This window comes from Protopterus annectens, chromosome 5.part0 (genome assembly GCF_019279795.1).
Source record: "Protopterus annectens isolate FY-2018-M chromosome 5.part0, PAN1.0, whole genome shotgun sequence".
NCBI classification, from domain to species: Eukaryota; Metazoa; Chordata; order Ceratodontiformes; family Protopteridae; genus Protopterus; species Protopterus annectens.
The window spans coordinates 281,078,001-281,093,148 of NC_056735.1; the positions used below are offsets into that span (position 1 = coordinate 281,078,001).

Sequence of the window (15,148 nt, forward strand, 5' to 3'; positions counted from 1 at the left end):
TGATATTTTTGTACACAAGATAAATGTTTTATTAGTCTTGACATTGTGTTTTCTGTCCACATATTTGCAGATGTTGCAGTGGCCATTCAGATATTAATTGCCATTTATATATTATCATATTAACTATTTGCACATACTTGATAGTGTTTATTTTTTTACTATTTAATAATAGCAGTGATGGTTTTTAGTTAATCTTTGCTTTTTTGTTGCTGATTTTGTTGCAGACGGGCTTTTGAAGACTGATGACCGGCAAAGGTTAGCCAAAGAAAGAAGGGAAGAAAGAGAAAAATACCTTGGTAAGTGTTATCATGTGCCATTTTATGCAGTCTCTCTTTCCTCCATTTTTATATTTTATGGGAAGCCTTTCTTATTCTATAAGGAATAAAAATAATCAATTTTATTTATAAAAATCTGACTTTTCTGTAAATGTCATCTGCTCAAGCTAGTCAGCTGTTCTGGCCATTCCACGCAGAATGCACTTCTAGAACCTACTTATTCAGTATTTGAATATGCAGTATCTAGTGTAAACATTCATTATGTAATCACTGTATTCTAAAGACAAACGTGTATAGTTAAGGGTAACCTTATAGTATGAGATCTTTATTCAAAAGATGAACAGTTATAAAGTCTACATTGTGAGTGAGACCACTCTTGAAACTGCATTTCACATTATTTTGGTGCTTTACTATTACTTGAGAATAGGGGTGTTTTTAGTAGCTTTTTTGTACAAACTTTATTGCACTATCACAACATACTAGAACAGTCTTGACTAAAAATCACTAATGGTTTACAGTAAACCATCAAGGAAAAAAAGAGAACAAATAACAGAGTGCAATAAGCTATAAAAAGCTAAATTACCAATTTAAAATTAGATCATAACTCATCAGCTGCATTGCTTGACCTGGTTATAAGATCAGTACAAGTCTTTTGTATGGTCTGCTTGCATGACTTTTCAAGCTTTAAACATTAATGCAGTGATAGTATTAGTTGCCAGCCAGAGCCACTCTTCTTATCCCTGTTCAGATCTTCACATCTAGCAGGCCCACTTAGTATCCATAATTGCCCCTTAGGTAATGGAGGACTGTTTGTCAACATGTATATGTAGCTCATTTCACTGCTGATTGCATTTTCTGCCATAATGTCTAACTGGCCAAACATTCCCATTGCATATGCATGTAGTCATCATTAATTATGTATTATACAATTACTGGCTATTAACATTCCAAAAGAAGCATGCTGATTGGTCAGCCCAACCAGCCTGCTCATTGTAAATTGAGAATATACCAGTGATAAAAGTCCAGCCGCTAAAGTATCATTGGGCAGCCAGACTTTTTTTTCTATTATTATGTGCTAGACACACATTAGTCTGAATGAAAGAAACTCAAACTGAAAAGTATGTCTTTATTTAGTGACTTCTTTCTGCAAAAAATGTTTTTTCCTGACAAATCACTAAGGAACAGTCACTAAATAATGACATGCATTTCAGTTTCAGACTTTCTTTCCTTCAGACAATGCACACATATTCACATTTTTTAAATATGAGATTGAGAGGTACAGAGGAGACCACAGAAAATACAAGAAAAATCAGGGATGTTCTACCTACAAACTAAAACATACCTGATTTTCCTTGTATTTCCTGTCTCTCTCATACTTTTAAACTGTCGGGAGATTACACTTTTTTTTTTCTTTCAGAAAAAAAATAGCAACAGAGATCGTCTTTTCTCCACTGCTTGCTTGCTAGACTAGAAATTTAGTGCATAAGCCTGAAACACAAGTCCCATACGTATGCACAGTACATCGTCAAAGGGCACAAACAGGAAACAACGCGGAAGAACATCAAGGCGCTGTTATACAAAGACATTATTTAAGAAAAGTAAGTAATTTTTTTCTTAAATAATGTCATTGTATAATAGCAGTAACCATCTCAGTGGTGTGGTATATTGAAGATTTGCCCATAGTTGGCTTTGTTTAATCACTCGGGCTTCGCCATCATGATTAAACCACATCAACCGTGGGTAAATCTTCAATATACCACACCCACTTCATTGGTGATTGCTGTAATATCACCAACATTTGTAACTTCTTCATCCTCTAGCTTCGCAGTTCAGTGGTGAAAACTGCCATATTTTTAAAGGCCGTAAACATCTTTACAAGCAGGATTTGTACCATTTAGTTTGGCTTACATATATCAGCCCATGTTGATTTTTCAGTTCTCCACTTTAGTGCTCATTCCCATTTCATTCTGTTTTTCTGTCAAAAACTAATTCTGTCTGCTTCTCTAATCATAAATATGGTGTTGATAGCCTTTTCATGGGGGTGGGGATTTAGGACTTGGGTTTAGGCAATGGAGAGAAAGATCACTGTCATTTCTAATCTCCTTGCAAATACTTCTTTAATTGCAAATATTGTCACCATTAAATCTGTAGGTCCTTCACGTGTTGCCTGCATTTATTAAAAGATCATTCTGATTTAACTAAGTTAACATATTGGTCTAACCAAAAAACAATCCCAGCAATGACCCAATGAGCCCAGAAAATTGTCTTCCCTTTTATCACATACTTAGTAGAGGACTAAATCCTCTCCCACCATCTTACATTTATGGGCTGTATTCAGCTTTCTAAACTATCTTCATATTTATACTTTCAGCCTATCAGGATCCCATACCATTCTGATTTTGGTTTCTGTTTGTGAAGTACAACTTTCTTGAATAATCGTTGTTTCAGGTAGAGCCCATGTACATCTGCTGCCCAATAATATCTATTTAAACGCAGAAAAAGCTAGACCAACAAATATTTCTGATGCCATCAGTTCATTCCTAGACATCCTGGAGACTTTCAGTCCCAAATAAAGTCTAACCATTTCCCTTGCAACATTTTTTCAAATATTTGTTATTAAGAATACATGGTAGGTGGTTAACTAAATATATGCATCATGGTAAGATAAACATGTAGACTGCTGCAGTTTTAGCCATAAATATTAGATGCAACATTTTCTTTTCTTTTAACGTCATATTACTGAATATGAAGCTTAATAGTGAGTGTAAGTTGACACCTATTATGGTGTGTGTGGAAGGATTTACTTTTATAATATAACAAGGAACCTGTGTTGCATTGTCTGTCGAAGGCCATGTTACTGAACAGCCTGGGTAAACAGGTCACATGTTTTGTCGAGCGGGTAAAAGTGACTCTTCGCCACATGCATTCAAAGCACTGATATTTCAGCATAATTGCCTAACTGACCCAGGAACCCAGTAGATGCGTTCTTGCATTGGACAACCATAGTACACAATCGCTCTATTGTACTCTGTTGTAGTATAATACTTTACTGGCTGTGGAAATTGGCAGAATTTTGAGCAAACCCATCTAATTTACCATTTTTATTAAATAGTACTATCCAGGTATCACTCTGAAGTCAGCATTACTCTCCCCCAATTTTTTTCATATTGCAAAAGCCTGTTCATTTCTTCCCCAGACAGTCTCATTGTATAAACACCGCCATAGTCCATTTAACTCTTAAGTCGGCCCTTTTCATACATCAGCACTGACTAGCAAACTTGCCTGCCCCCCCCCCCCCATTGCCAGCCTTCTAGCACTTGGTATCTTAAAACTTTCTCATGCTCACAGATAATGAACTGTTACTTAACATTGTTGACACCAGTTGCAAGAGGTGCAAATACGTAACCTGGAGGCATGTCTCTAACAGTCCACTACATGCAGTGAGCATTGCTGATGCTGTCAAAAAATCTTTACCCAAGCCTCCTACAGCTCTTTAAGAGTAGGCTTCGGTCTAAACCCTGTATTACATGTATGCCACATGCCTCCACATCAACACCAAAAACAAACCACACACAAGTCTGGTAGGTATAATTCAGCTACTCTTAGTATCCTATTTATTGGTGACTCAGTTGTTTGGTACACAGATTCCACACTGACCATGATAGACGTGGACAGGGTGAGACTCAGCTGTCTCCAAGTAGCCAAGGTAATGGACGTAGCTAGGTCACCCAACACACACTCCTCCAGCAAGTATGACTATGACATGATTGTAGCCCATGTGGGATTAAATGATCTATCACAAAAAAAACCTTCAAGACCATGTAGATAGATACATTGGATCTTACCAATCTAGCTTCAGCTAACGGTAAGACACGGGTTTTGAATTTAATGATTCCTTCATCTAGAATGAAGCCTAGATACTAGGAAGATGTAATTGGATTCAACAATTGGCTAAGTCACTGATGACATCCTAGGGGGATCCAGTATGTGAGGTGAGATGATTGACAGTCAGACTTGTTTTGCAAAAGATGGTCTACATTTTTTTCAAGGATTTCCATATAATGACCAAAGCTCTTCCTGCTCCCATTGTGACTTTTTTTTTCTTCAGAGTTCATCTAATGAACATCCCAACCTGATAAACATCAGATCCAAAAATGGATGATATCAAAGTGGCTTTACTCAGTGACAGGAGTCTTGACAATAAACTGCCTGACACTGAGGCACCTTGCACTTGGAACATGTCTGAATATACATTGTTACTGAGACATGGTTTAAATCCTTCAAGAGCACCCTTTTATACCTGGATTTTGTGCAGAACACACCTGTAATGGTGGTGGAGTGTCTCTGTACATCAAGAGAAAATGTCACTTCAAAATGCTTTCTCAGAAAGCCCCTCCCCCATTGATCTTGTTGAACTGAAGCTTGCATTAGGGAGATGTGATTTACCATTGGTACCTTTAATTAACCTTCCCTTGATTGGAGCACCTTCATTTCTAACCTTGGATATTTAAAGGACTAGGTAAAGAAAAGCACCCTGGATCGGCTTGTCCTTCAAAGCAGTCAAAGGCATAAGCATTCTTGCATTAGTACTCACAAACCTGGCTTCTGTGTGCTCCCATTCCTTGGTCAGTCCTTCATTTGTAAAGTCTGACCTAAATCTGGTCATCATTACCCTTAAAACTTCCACTACCTCAGTTACAAACATCACTCCTTTTAAAGACTTCAGAAAAGTTACCCTCTTACAACTGTATAATGAAATCTCTCAGTTTACACGTCATCTCTATAGTTGACCCCAGTTATGTAGCTAGGTACACAAATGATTTTATGCCCATTTAGATAAATGTACTGACCTAGCAGTTCCTTCAAAATGAAATGTTTACAAATTCCAAAATAAACTGTCCTGGTTGTCTCCAATGGTCTACAAATATGAACAAACTTGTAACAGAAGGAAAAAAAAACTCCTTAAACTGGCTCATAGGGCTAGAACCCCACAGTGTCAAAACTATTAAAAACCTCACTAAGAAACTGAAAGCAACTATAAAAATCATTAAGACTTCACACAAATTAAGAATAGCAACTGAAGCAAAAGATAATTACAAGTCCTTGTTCAGTTATGTAAGAAAAGTAAGAAATAACTCTCAATTCTGTTCTAAGCTTTTCCATAAAGGAGCCTCCCATTCAAACCCAGAATTCATTGCAAACATACTAGCTAGCAGGTTTGCAGCAAATTTCTTCCCTTGAACTACCAGCCCCAAGGATACCCCTCCCCCCGATAGTAAGGACCATACTTCTTAAAAACTGTCAAAGACAAAGAACACTTCCTCCACATGCCTAGGCAACATACTGGGTTCTGTAGTAAAAGTGTTAAACATGCACTCTTTCATCATCTCCTCAAACCATTTAACATAAGCCTCGCTACAGTATATGACCCTAAATCCTGGTACACTTCTGTACTAATGGCCCACCATAAGGCTGGACCCAACACTGAACCCAGGAACTGTAGGCTCATTTATGAGTCTTATATGTAAAGACACTGAGGTCATCATCACTGACCTCATAAATCAAAACATCAGTAACCTGACTAAGCTAGACCCACTGCAGTTTTGCTTTGCAAAAGAGTAAGTCCTGCCTGCTGAATCTATAACTGTTTTGAGAAGATCGCATAGGTGGTTGACAGTGGTTACACTGTCCATACTGCCTACCTTGATCTGGCCAAAGCACTTGATACCTTACAACATGGTGGAATTGTTTCTAAACTGATGGCTTTAAACATATATCTCTACATGATAAAATAGAAAGCCAACTTGCTTAAGGATATAGTGCACATTGTCCAAGTGGGTGGTGCCTTCTCAGACAGGAAAAAAGTGATCACTTGTCCTCCAGGGAGCTATGCTGGGCCCATTGCTGTTTGGCATCTACTTTTCACACCTTCAAAATAATAACAGCAATTTCTGGTTAACAAATTCCAAAATGTTTAAGATTTTTTGCTTGGAAATATTTGCATAGGTATTTATATATCCCACACAGACTTCAGGGGATTTTTCCTCAGATGGTTTTGCAAATGCTGGAGGTGTGATGGGAAGGAGAGTTGTATTGTACACGTGTTTTTCTGTGAGTGTAACAAACTGATAGATTTTAAAAGTTCCCTGCAGAGTACTTTGTCAGAAATATTGGTGGAACAAATATTTGTAAGTGAGGAAATAATTCTTTGAGATTAGTCACAGAATCTGAATTGCCTAAACATAAGGCATTACTAAGTTTACCGATATTGGTTGTCAAAAAAATCAGTTACTAGAAAATGGAAATCAAAATCTAAATCAACAGTAAAAGTTAAAGGAACTGGAAGTAGAAACTTTAGAAAAGGGAAGGGGCACATACATAGAAATAAACAGAACTTGTGGTAACTACATGCAGAATAATGTTCAGGAGGACTGAGGCGAAAGAGAAGGCAGGAGTTGAGCAGGTTATGTAATGTTGGAGTGCGTGATAATTGTTGAACATAAACCATATATGTGTACTGCGTGGAAATAATGAAAATGTCGGTATGGTTTGTTTTCTTTTCTATTAATGCGTGTGTACCTCTGCCACTATGTAAACTGTTAAAAAAAAAAAGTTGACTGCAAGTTGGGTGTGATTGTTAAATCCCCTTTGGATAATATACCCTCTGAAATGAACTAACTAATGTCATTTCCTGGTGCATTGACAAGGGATCAAACTGAACACCAAGAAATGTAACATCATACCCTTTGGTATCCTACTCTACCAAAAGCACCTGTTTACTATACAAATCAGTTATCTGGGATGCAGACACTGGGTTGATAGCTTCCTCTCTTTTGAACATCACATAGTGACCATTCTTAGGAATTCCTTCAACATTTCTCAACTAATTGCCAAGGGCATCTTTTCCTAAAACCAAGAAACTAATTGTCCCTCTGCATACTGCCCTAGGCAGACCTTTTTACTGAGTATAATACACTCTTTGGCATATATTTGTATATAGTAAAAATAAAAAATGAAAAAACACAGAGGTTCCTAACCAGTATCTCCGGTCTCAAAAACCTTGGTTACCAGGAGAAGCATTAGTTCTTGCCCCTATACTCAGTGTCGTACAGTCTTCTGAAGGAAAACCTGTGCCAGGCTTACTAGGCCCTTAGGGATCCAGTTATTCTAATCCTCCTTTTCCTGGACAAATCAAATTGTGCTGCCAGCACCAGAACCAGATCTAAACTTTCATCTGTAAATAAATAAAACTTGATGGAGAGATATCTTCATCACCCAGCACCTCCCTTGCTCTGGAGTAGACTCCCCAAGATTGTCAAACAATGTGATTCCCTGTCAGAATTCAAATGTAGCTTGGACATTTGGGTGTTTAAGAGGGTTAACATTTCCAATGTACTCAAATGGAAAAGGTAAAAGTTCTTGAGTAAGTGTTCATTTATGCTTCAGGTCACTGAAAATTAAATTGTCAATATCTCTAGAGCCTTTGTGTTCACCTTGTACTAACCAGCTAGAAGATCATTGCAAAAGGTTGTAGGATTAAGACCTTAAGATAGAGTGAATTGGTTTTTGAAGTGTTGTGTCTTGTTATGGAGGGGACAAAGTTATGGTATCTTGCACTGCAGGCCATCATAGGCACACCTGCTATGCACCATCCCTACACATCACATTACTGAAGACCCTTTTCATAATAGTACCACTAAACAAGGTACACATACCATTACCCAAGCATAACATAAATACTGTCTTCTTTACTAACCCTTAGTCAAACCTTAACTTGCAAACACCTACCCATAAACAGTCACGGTTGTAATGAGTTCTCACACATCTTCACACTTGCATCTCTCTACTCAAGCATTCATTCCAGTACATACTCCTACCTGCCTGCACCATTCAAAATGTTAAGTCAACCAGCCTGCTCTCAAAAAATGACTGAATGACAATATGCACAGTCACTTCTTTTTACACAAACACCAAATGATTATGAAATATTTTTTCTTGTCCAGTTACCCATATAGATATGGTGACACTAGAGCTTACAGAGGCCAAAAAGGCAGGCAACTATGTGGCGCAATAGTATGTCAGGCCTTTTTATTTATTTGTGTATTTATTTATGCACTATTTGTTCACCAGGTAAGTGGACTGGTCTATTGACTATTTTCAGCCATGACCATAACTCGGAGAGCAGAAAATGCATCACAGTCTTTCAGTCAACAATATTATATCCAAAATGAGTAAACAGCAAAGTTCAAAGCAATAATTGTAAGACTGAGTGCAGAGAGGGTAACATTAAAAGACCCGGTCACAGTGCAGTGAGAAAAGAAAGAATATATACAAAATGCAAGCTGAGATATGCATGGAATCATGCACGTATTACATGAACTCCCATATGCATGTGAAATACATACTTATAAGATGCCATTTTAAGAGGCTGAGAAAAGTTCTTTACTTAATAATGCAGATTCCACTATATTGGCCTCAGATATGGAAAACAAAATTAATTTACATTTTGTTAGAGGGATTTCCACTTGGTTAGGAAGTAGAATGCAATGTGTACATATTTTGGTAGGCTTTTCAGACTGGACTGAAGTTTAGACTGGAGTACCTCAAGGATTGTTATTCAAACTGCTTGTGTTATGGCCTTCTTCTCCTCATTAATCTCATGTAATCATCTCATAATGTGCAGATGATGCTAAAGAGGATATCCTCATTGTGTCCACTCAAGGGGAGGCATCATTAAATACCTGTTTAGGAAAAAATAAATCTATTTTCTCCTCACTCAGTCACCAACTTTCTCACACTATAGAGCCTGGGGTCACTGCATTCGACCCAGATAATAGCTCTGCCACCAGGACCAACTCCCAAACATTTTCACTGAGAACCATGTGTTTGTACAATGTAAGGAAATTTAACTTCAAGAACATTGCTGTGTATTAACTTAAGTTTGTAAAACAGGTGCCTAATTGTGCAGGAAATTAGTTTTTAACACCCCCCTCTGTCCGACAGAGTTGTCCTTGTACTCTAAGGACCACTTACGAAGTTAGCCACTATCTTTTCTGTTGACCAGTAGATAGACTGGATAGCAATATGTCCATATTCCGTATTGGACCTATTCCTAATATCAGACCCTAGCAAGTCCACCACCTCAGGTACAATGTCTGAATGTCTCAGTGGTCATCTCCCAGTCTGTACAACCAGACAAATTATTATTCCTGGGATAAAAATTCAAAGGGGGATATTCAAGGGTGACTCTCTGTCACTGCTGCTCTTCTGTTTTGCCCTTAATGCCATTAAGCTGTCGACTTAACAGATTAGTTCATGGCAACAATTTGGCTCCCAGAAAACAACAAACTGTAAAGACTTCTCATCTTCTTTTTGTGGATGATTTAAAACTGTATATTTCATCAGATGAAGAACTGAAAGCACAACTGCAAGTGGTCAAAACTTTTTCAGATGATATAAGAATATCATTTGGTCTTGATAAATGCGCAAAAGCAACCTTTAAAGCAGGAAAGCTGCAGCACCAAGAAAACATCAGTTTGGGACAGGAATCTGATATAAAATAACTTGAGCAAGAAGAGGTGCATAAATATTTGGGAATTGATGAAGGATCAGCAATAAAACATGAACAAATGTGAATTAAACGTAGTAAGTAATATTTTAGAATACTAAAATGAATACCGAAAACAGCGTTCATCAATAAAACATGAACAAATGTGAATGAAACTTAGTAAGTAATATTTTAGAAGACTAAAATGAATACTGAAAACAGCGTTGACATCTAGGAACAAAGTCCAAGTTATAATCCAATTTGCTGTTCCTCTTCTCACAGTTTTGGAGTGATTGACTGGCCCCAAAAGGTTTTGGATTGGTTGGACAGGAAAACAAGAAAGATCCTTCATGCCCATCAAGTGATTTATAAAAATCAGTGTATACCAAGACTATATATTCACCATTCTGAAGGAGGTATGGGCCTCCTCAAAATTGATTACATATATAGATCTGCAGTCGTGGGACTGCATACACATCTGCTGACCTCACAAGACCCAAGCATAGTGAAAGTTTTGAAACATGAGAAGAATAAGTCTAAGATGACTTCCCTACTTAGTTTAGCAGAAGCATATCTGTGTCATGTGGGAATGGAAAGCAAACCAGAAGTAGATTAAATATCAGGTAGTAACGGAATGTGCCAAAAAACAAAAGAAAAAATATAAGGTAATGATCAGATGAGAAGACAAGAAATCTGGAAAATGTATAAATAGAGTAGCAAGTAGAGAAAACTCTTGGAACAATCTCATGTTAATCAGGATCGAACACAGGAATGACTAAGAAGAGGTGAATTTAAACAAAAGACAAAAGGTTAATATTGGCAGCCCAAGATGTTGGACTTTGTACAAGATGGTTTACAAAGTCCATTGAACATGTGGGAGAAACAGATAAATGCAGGTTTTGTAAAACAGAATTGGAAACAGGTGCACGTCTTGTTGCTGGTTGAGATATACCAGTGGCAGAAGGACTGAATACTGAAAGGCATAATAGTGTGACAAGACTGTTGCATTGGGGATTGTGCAAACATTATAATACTGAAGTAGCTGAAAGACACTGGAAACATGAACCACAAAGCATTATAGAAAATGATGAAGTTTATATCACATGGGATCACCCATTACCAACAGTTCAGAAAATAGATGTGAGAAAACCAGATATAGTAGTCCATGAAAAGAGGACAGAAGTAGAATTGATCATCAAAACTGGTACTGCCAGTGACCACAGAATCTTATGTACAGAGAGACGCAAAGTTATAAAATACCAGGATTTGCAGGCAGAAACGAGGGCAATGTGGAAGAAGAATACCCAGGCAGTTCCAATAGTAGTAGGAGCAACAGGTCTTATAAAAAGAATTTACAATCATACTTAGATATGTTATTACTGATACATGTAACAACATGCTAACTTTCCAAGTGTAACCTAGCAATGTTCATTACTAACCTGTCATCCAGTAACTGGAACTTCCTAAAAAATCCTCCCCTTAGAGGATGCTGCAAATGAATTCAATACAATTTTCTTGAATATCCTACATAACCTTAATCTCCTAGAAGGAAGAGAATAAAAACAAATAATGCAATTTGAGTATCCAAAATGAGTAGAATGCTAATGCAAGATACAGAAAAAGCATGGCAAGCCTGGCAAAATATAAAACACTGTGGTATCCTGCAAACGTCAGAATGCTTCGCAGTTGTACTAAAAAGCAATTAATGAAGACAAAAACCTGTGCTGTAATAACTTTCAGAATAATAGTAAAAACAACCCTAATAATTATGGGCAGCCGCTAAAGAAATCTTGCATACCTGCCATAAATTCAGCCCTAACTCCTCTCCCAGTAACTCATCACTCAAAACGGCAATACATTTCAACTCTTATTTCATAGACGGTATTCAGTCTCTAACCAAGGATTCGTCAACATGTAATCCTAACCCTGCCCAGTGTCACCATATCCACTTTCACCTTCAAATCTGAGCACACATCTATGTAAAATTGCTCTTAAACAAACTCAAACCATGCTCTACTTCTGCTGGTGATATTCCAATCAAAAACTTTAAAATAGCAGTTAATACCATTGCCTACCATGTCTCAATCCTTATAAATATGGCTGTCCAGAAATCCAATGTTCCCTTTTACTGGAAAAGTCACAAATTATCCCTCTGTGCAAAGGAGGAAACTCAACAGACATTACTACCTTTAGACCTATAGTAATATTATTCCCCCTTTGCAAAATACTTGAAAAATCAATTGTAAAACAATTACTAAAGTATCTCCTGCAGGAAAAACTCGTATCTCCCACACAACATGGCTTCCATCCTTCCCATAGTACTAACACTGTACTTCTAACCTGTATAGATACTGTCAATAAAGCTAAAGATAATGGCAAACTAGTCTCCTTGTTTCTAGACTTGTGTAAAGTCTTTGACACAGTTTGTCCCAGCAAACTTCTATTTCAGATGTCCTCATTAGCTCTCTCAGTTTACCCTTGTTTGGTTCAAAAGCTACCTATCCAGTAGGTATCAGTCAGTAAAATGGCATTCCACTCTCTCTCCATACCTCCCAGTCACCACCAATATACAACAAAGCTCTATCTTTGATCACCTCATCTTCAACATTCTCATCAACACCCTCCACACATCCGCATAACAGGCTTCCTTAATACAGTATGCAGATGACTCTACATTAATTTTCACATCTGACAATGTAGTACACCTCCAAAAAATTATTCAAGAAGCTTTAACAGCAACTGAAACATGGCTTTGTAAGTTACAAATCATGCTCAACCCTAAAAAAAACTACTACTTTCCCCCCAAATCCCTGTCTCATGTAAAAAACCAAATTTAAGGTCCTTTTTCTCTTGATAATACAACCATTGAAGTCACTTCTCATAGCAAGTTATTAGGGGTGATTCTGGATGGTGATCTTAAATTCTACCTGCATATACAAAATTGCATAAGAAAAACTTGTCAAAAACTGGGGATGCTTTATAGAGTCAAAAACCATCTCACCAATGCAATTAAAGCTACATTTGCCACTACTTATCTCCTTCCCACTCTTTTCTATGCTTCCGCCATCCTTTGCTAACCTTCAGGCATCAACAAAAATCAAAACTTAAATAATACTATAATAAAGTTGCTTAATTTGCAGCAAATACCCCTTTCAGAACCCACTACTGTATAGTTCTTATAAGCCTAAATTTGTTAGAACTACCACATCAACTAACATACACACAGCTTCTTACCACCTGTAAAATTATCCAGACTCCATCTGCTTGTCTAGCACTAAATAACATTCTACACAGCTATGTTACTAGTAAGTCATTATGATCCAGTGACCACAAACTCCTTTCTGCCCACAAACCTAGCAAATTTGCTGGGTATTGTCTGTACTCGTACCATGTTGTTAAGGTCTGCAACTCTTTATTTCTACCCATCAGGTCAGTACCCTGCCTCCCATCCTTCAAAAACCACTATGAAGGACTTCTTAGCCAAAAGCTGGATCTGTTCTTGCTCAACCCCAGGATAATCTATATCGCTAAATGAGAACAAATACCTATTTGTACATTACATCTCCTTACTCTGCCATCTTCCCTTACTCTACAACTTTCTCTTTCTTGGCTTTCTCTCTCTACCCATTCAGACTTTCCCGGTAATCAAATGTTGCTAAATAAATAAATAATTAAAATAAAATGCTTGCAGCTAGTCTGTAGGTTTGAAAGTATGTCCGAGGGACGAGGAAGCAGCAAACACCAGCTTGGTAATCCTCAAGGGTAGGAAGGAGGTTGTTTGGCCCATTGCATTTTTGACACCTAGTGGTAGCTGTGTGTATTGCCTGCCTGTAGTAGCCATTTTTGCTTCCACTGCATCTGTTAAGGACATTCAGGATTAGTAAGGAAATAGGAAATGTGTTACAGAGTATGCATTCCTTCTCCATTAATCAGGCATCCATTGCGAGTCTGCAAGTAGCGTAGGGGGTAGAGCACTTTGAGGGACTCCCTAGCTGATCATCAACCTTCCACCTGACTCTTGCCACCATTGGAGTGGATCTGCCAGTAGATCATCTCAGGCAGGATCATACAGGCCATAGGGTTCTTGTCTAGCCTGGAGAAGCTCAGTTCTTTTGAAGAATGTGTTCATTATTTGCATAACAAAGTTTTGAAACAGATGAGGATGTTGTTTTAGAGTATGATAAGTTGGGACCATTTTATAATTCTCCATTTATTTGTTTCTTTCATTAATCCGCTCATAAAATGTAATTCAGCTTTCTGTTGGCACAGTAACACAGAGTTTAGTTTAATAGAGTTAGTACAAATACAATTCACTAAGAGATTATCTGTGTGCACAAAAATGGATTATGTTAGTAGGTTAAAAAATGGATGTTTATAGCAATGCTTATAGACTTGTAAAAGGGAAATAAATGTTGTCTCACCATGATGACAAATTAAGAACTATTTAGTGTCTAGAAACAGAAGTAAATCAAATTACACTGAGAATTGCAAACTTGAATTATATTATAATCATGATTAACAATAAGAAAAGAAGGCTTATAACACAGTCTATTCCAAAATTATAACTTGGTTCCCCTGTGAAATCAGAGCTTCTACATCATTAGAAATTTTTAGGAGCAGGTGGATGTACTGGCTGGTAACAGAAAATTTGAATCCAGTATAACATAAGCTACATTCCTAGATCACAGTAGGTCCTAAATGTTAGAAATATGGACTTATGAAGTAAAGGACACTGTCAGGAGCTGTGGGAATGTGTGCCGGAAAGGAAAATCTGTGGGTGGAAAAGAATATGTACCACATCCTTTATCAGTGGACAATGTATATAACTCTACAGTCAGAAGAGCTGTTTTCTCTAATAATGGAGATATTCCTTTCTTGCACCAGTCCCTCTTGGCCATCAAACTTCCTTCTCATCACTCAGGTGCCCCTTCATTCTTCTTGTTGCAAAAGCCCTTCAGCCGATTTGCTCCTTTGAAAATGAAGTTTGAGCTAGCCAACAGTGTTGTTGTCATTCATGTGGGGATCAGTGTTTTTGTCTTAAGGCCATAGTGCTCCATGCACATGATCCATAGTGCACATATATACAACAAAGACCCTCTCTACCCCTTTAGACAGCACCTCTGCATGCTCCCCACACTACACTAGGGATTCCACTGTGCAAGTGTACCCAAGCACATGTAATCTCCCCCAAAGGGAGGATAGTGAGCCCAACAATGTCATTCAAGTTCTCCTTCAGCTCCAACAGATGCCTAAGCTACTAAATGAGCTCAGGTCACATGGGGCATAGTCAGGCTTTAACCATCTATCTGTTTCATTGGAGCTGTTA

General features: G+C 37.7%; 1 protein-coding gene across 9 annotated transcripts in view; it reads left to right on the forward strand.

Moving 5' to 3' along the window:
• MAP7D2 (MAP7 domain containing 2) overlaps positions 1-15,148 on the forward strand; it is a 1,271,501-nt gene that overhangs the window by 645,767 nt on the left and 610,586 nt on the right. For all 9 annotated transcript variants that reach the window (XM_044072255.1, XM_044072256.1, XM_044072253.1 and 6 more), the window contains exon 3: positions 225-296. In XM_044072255.1, coding sequence (XP_043928190.1) covers positions 225-296 — 72 coding nt within the window. The remainder of the gene's footprint in view (positions 1-224; positions 297-15,148) is intronic.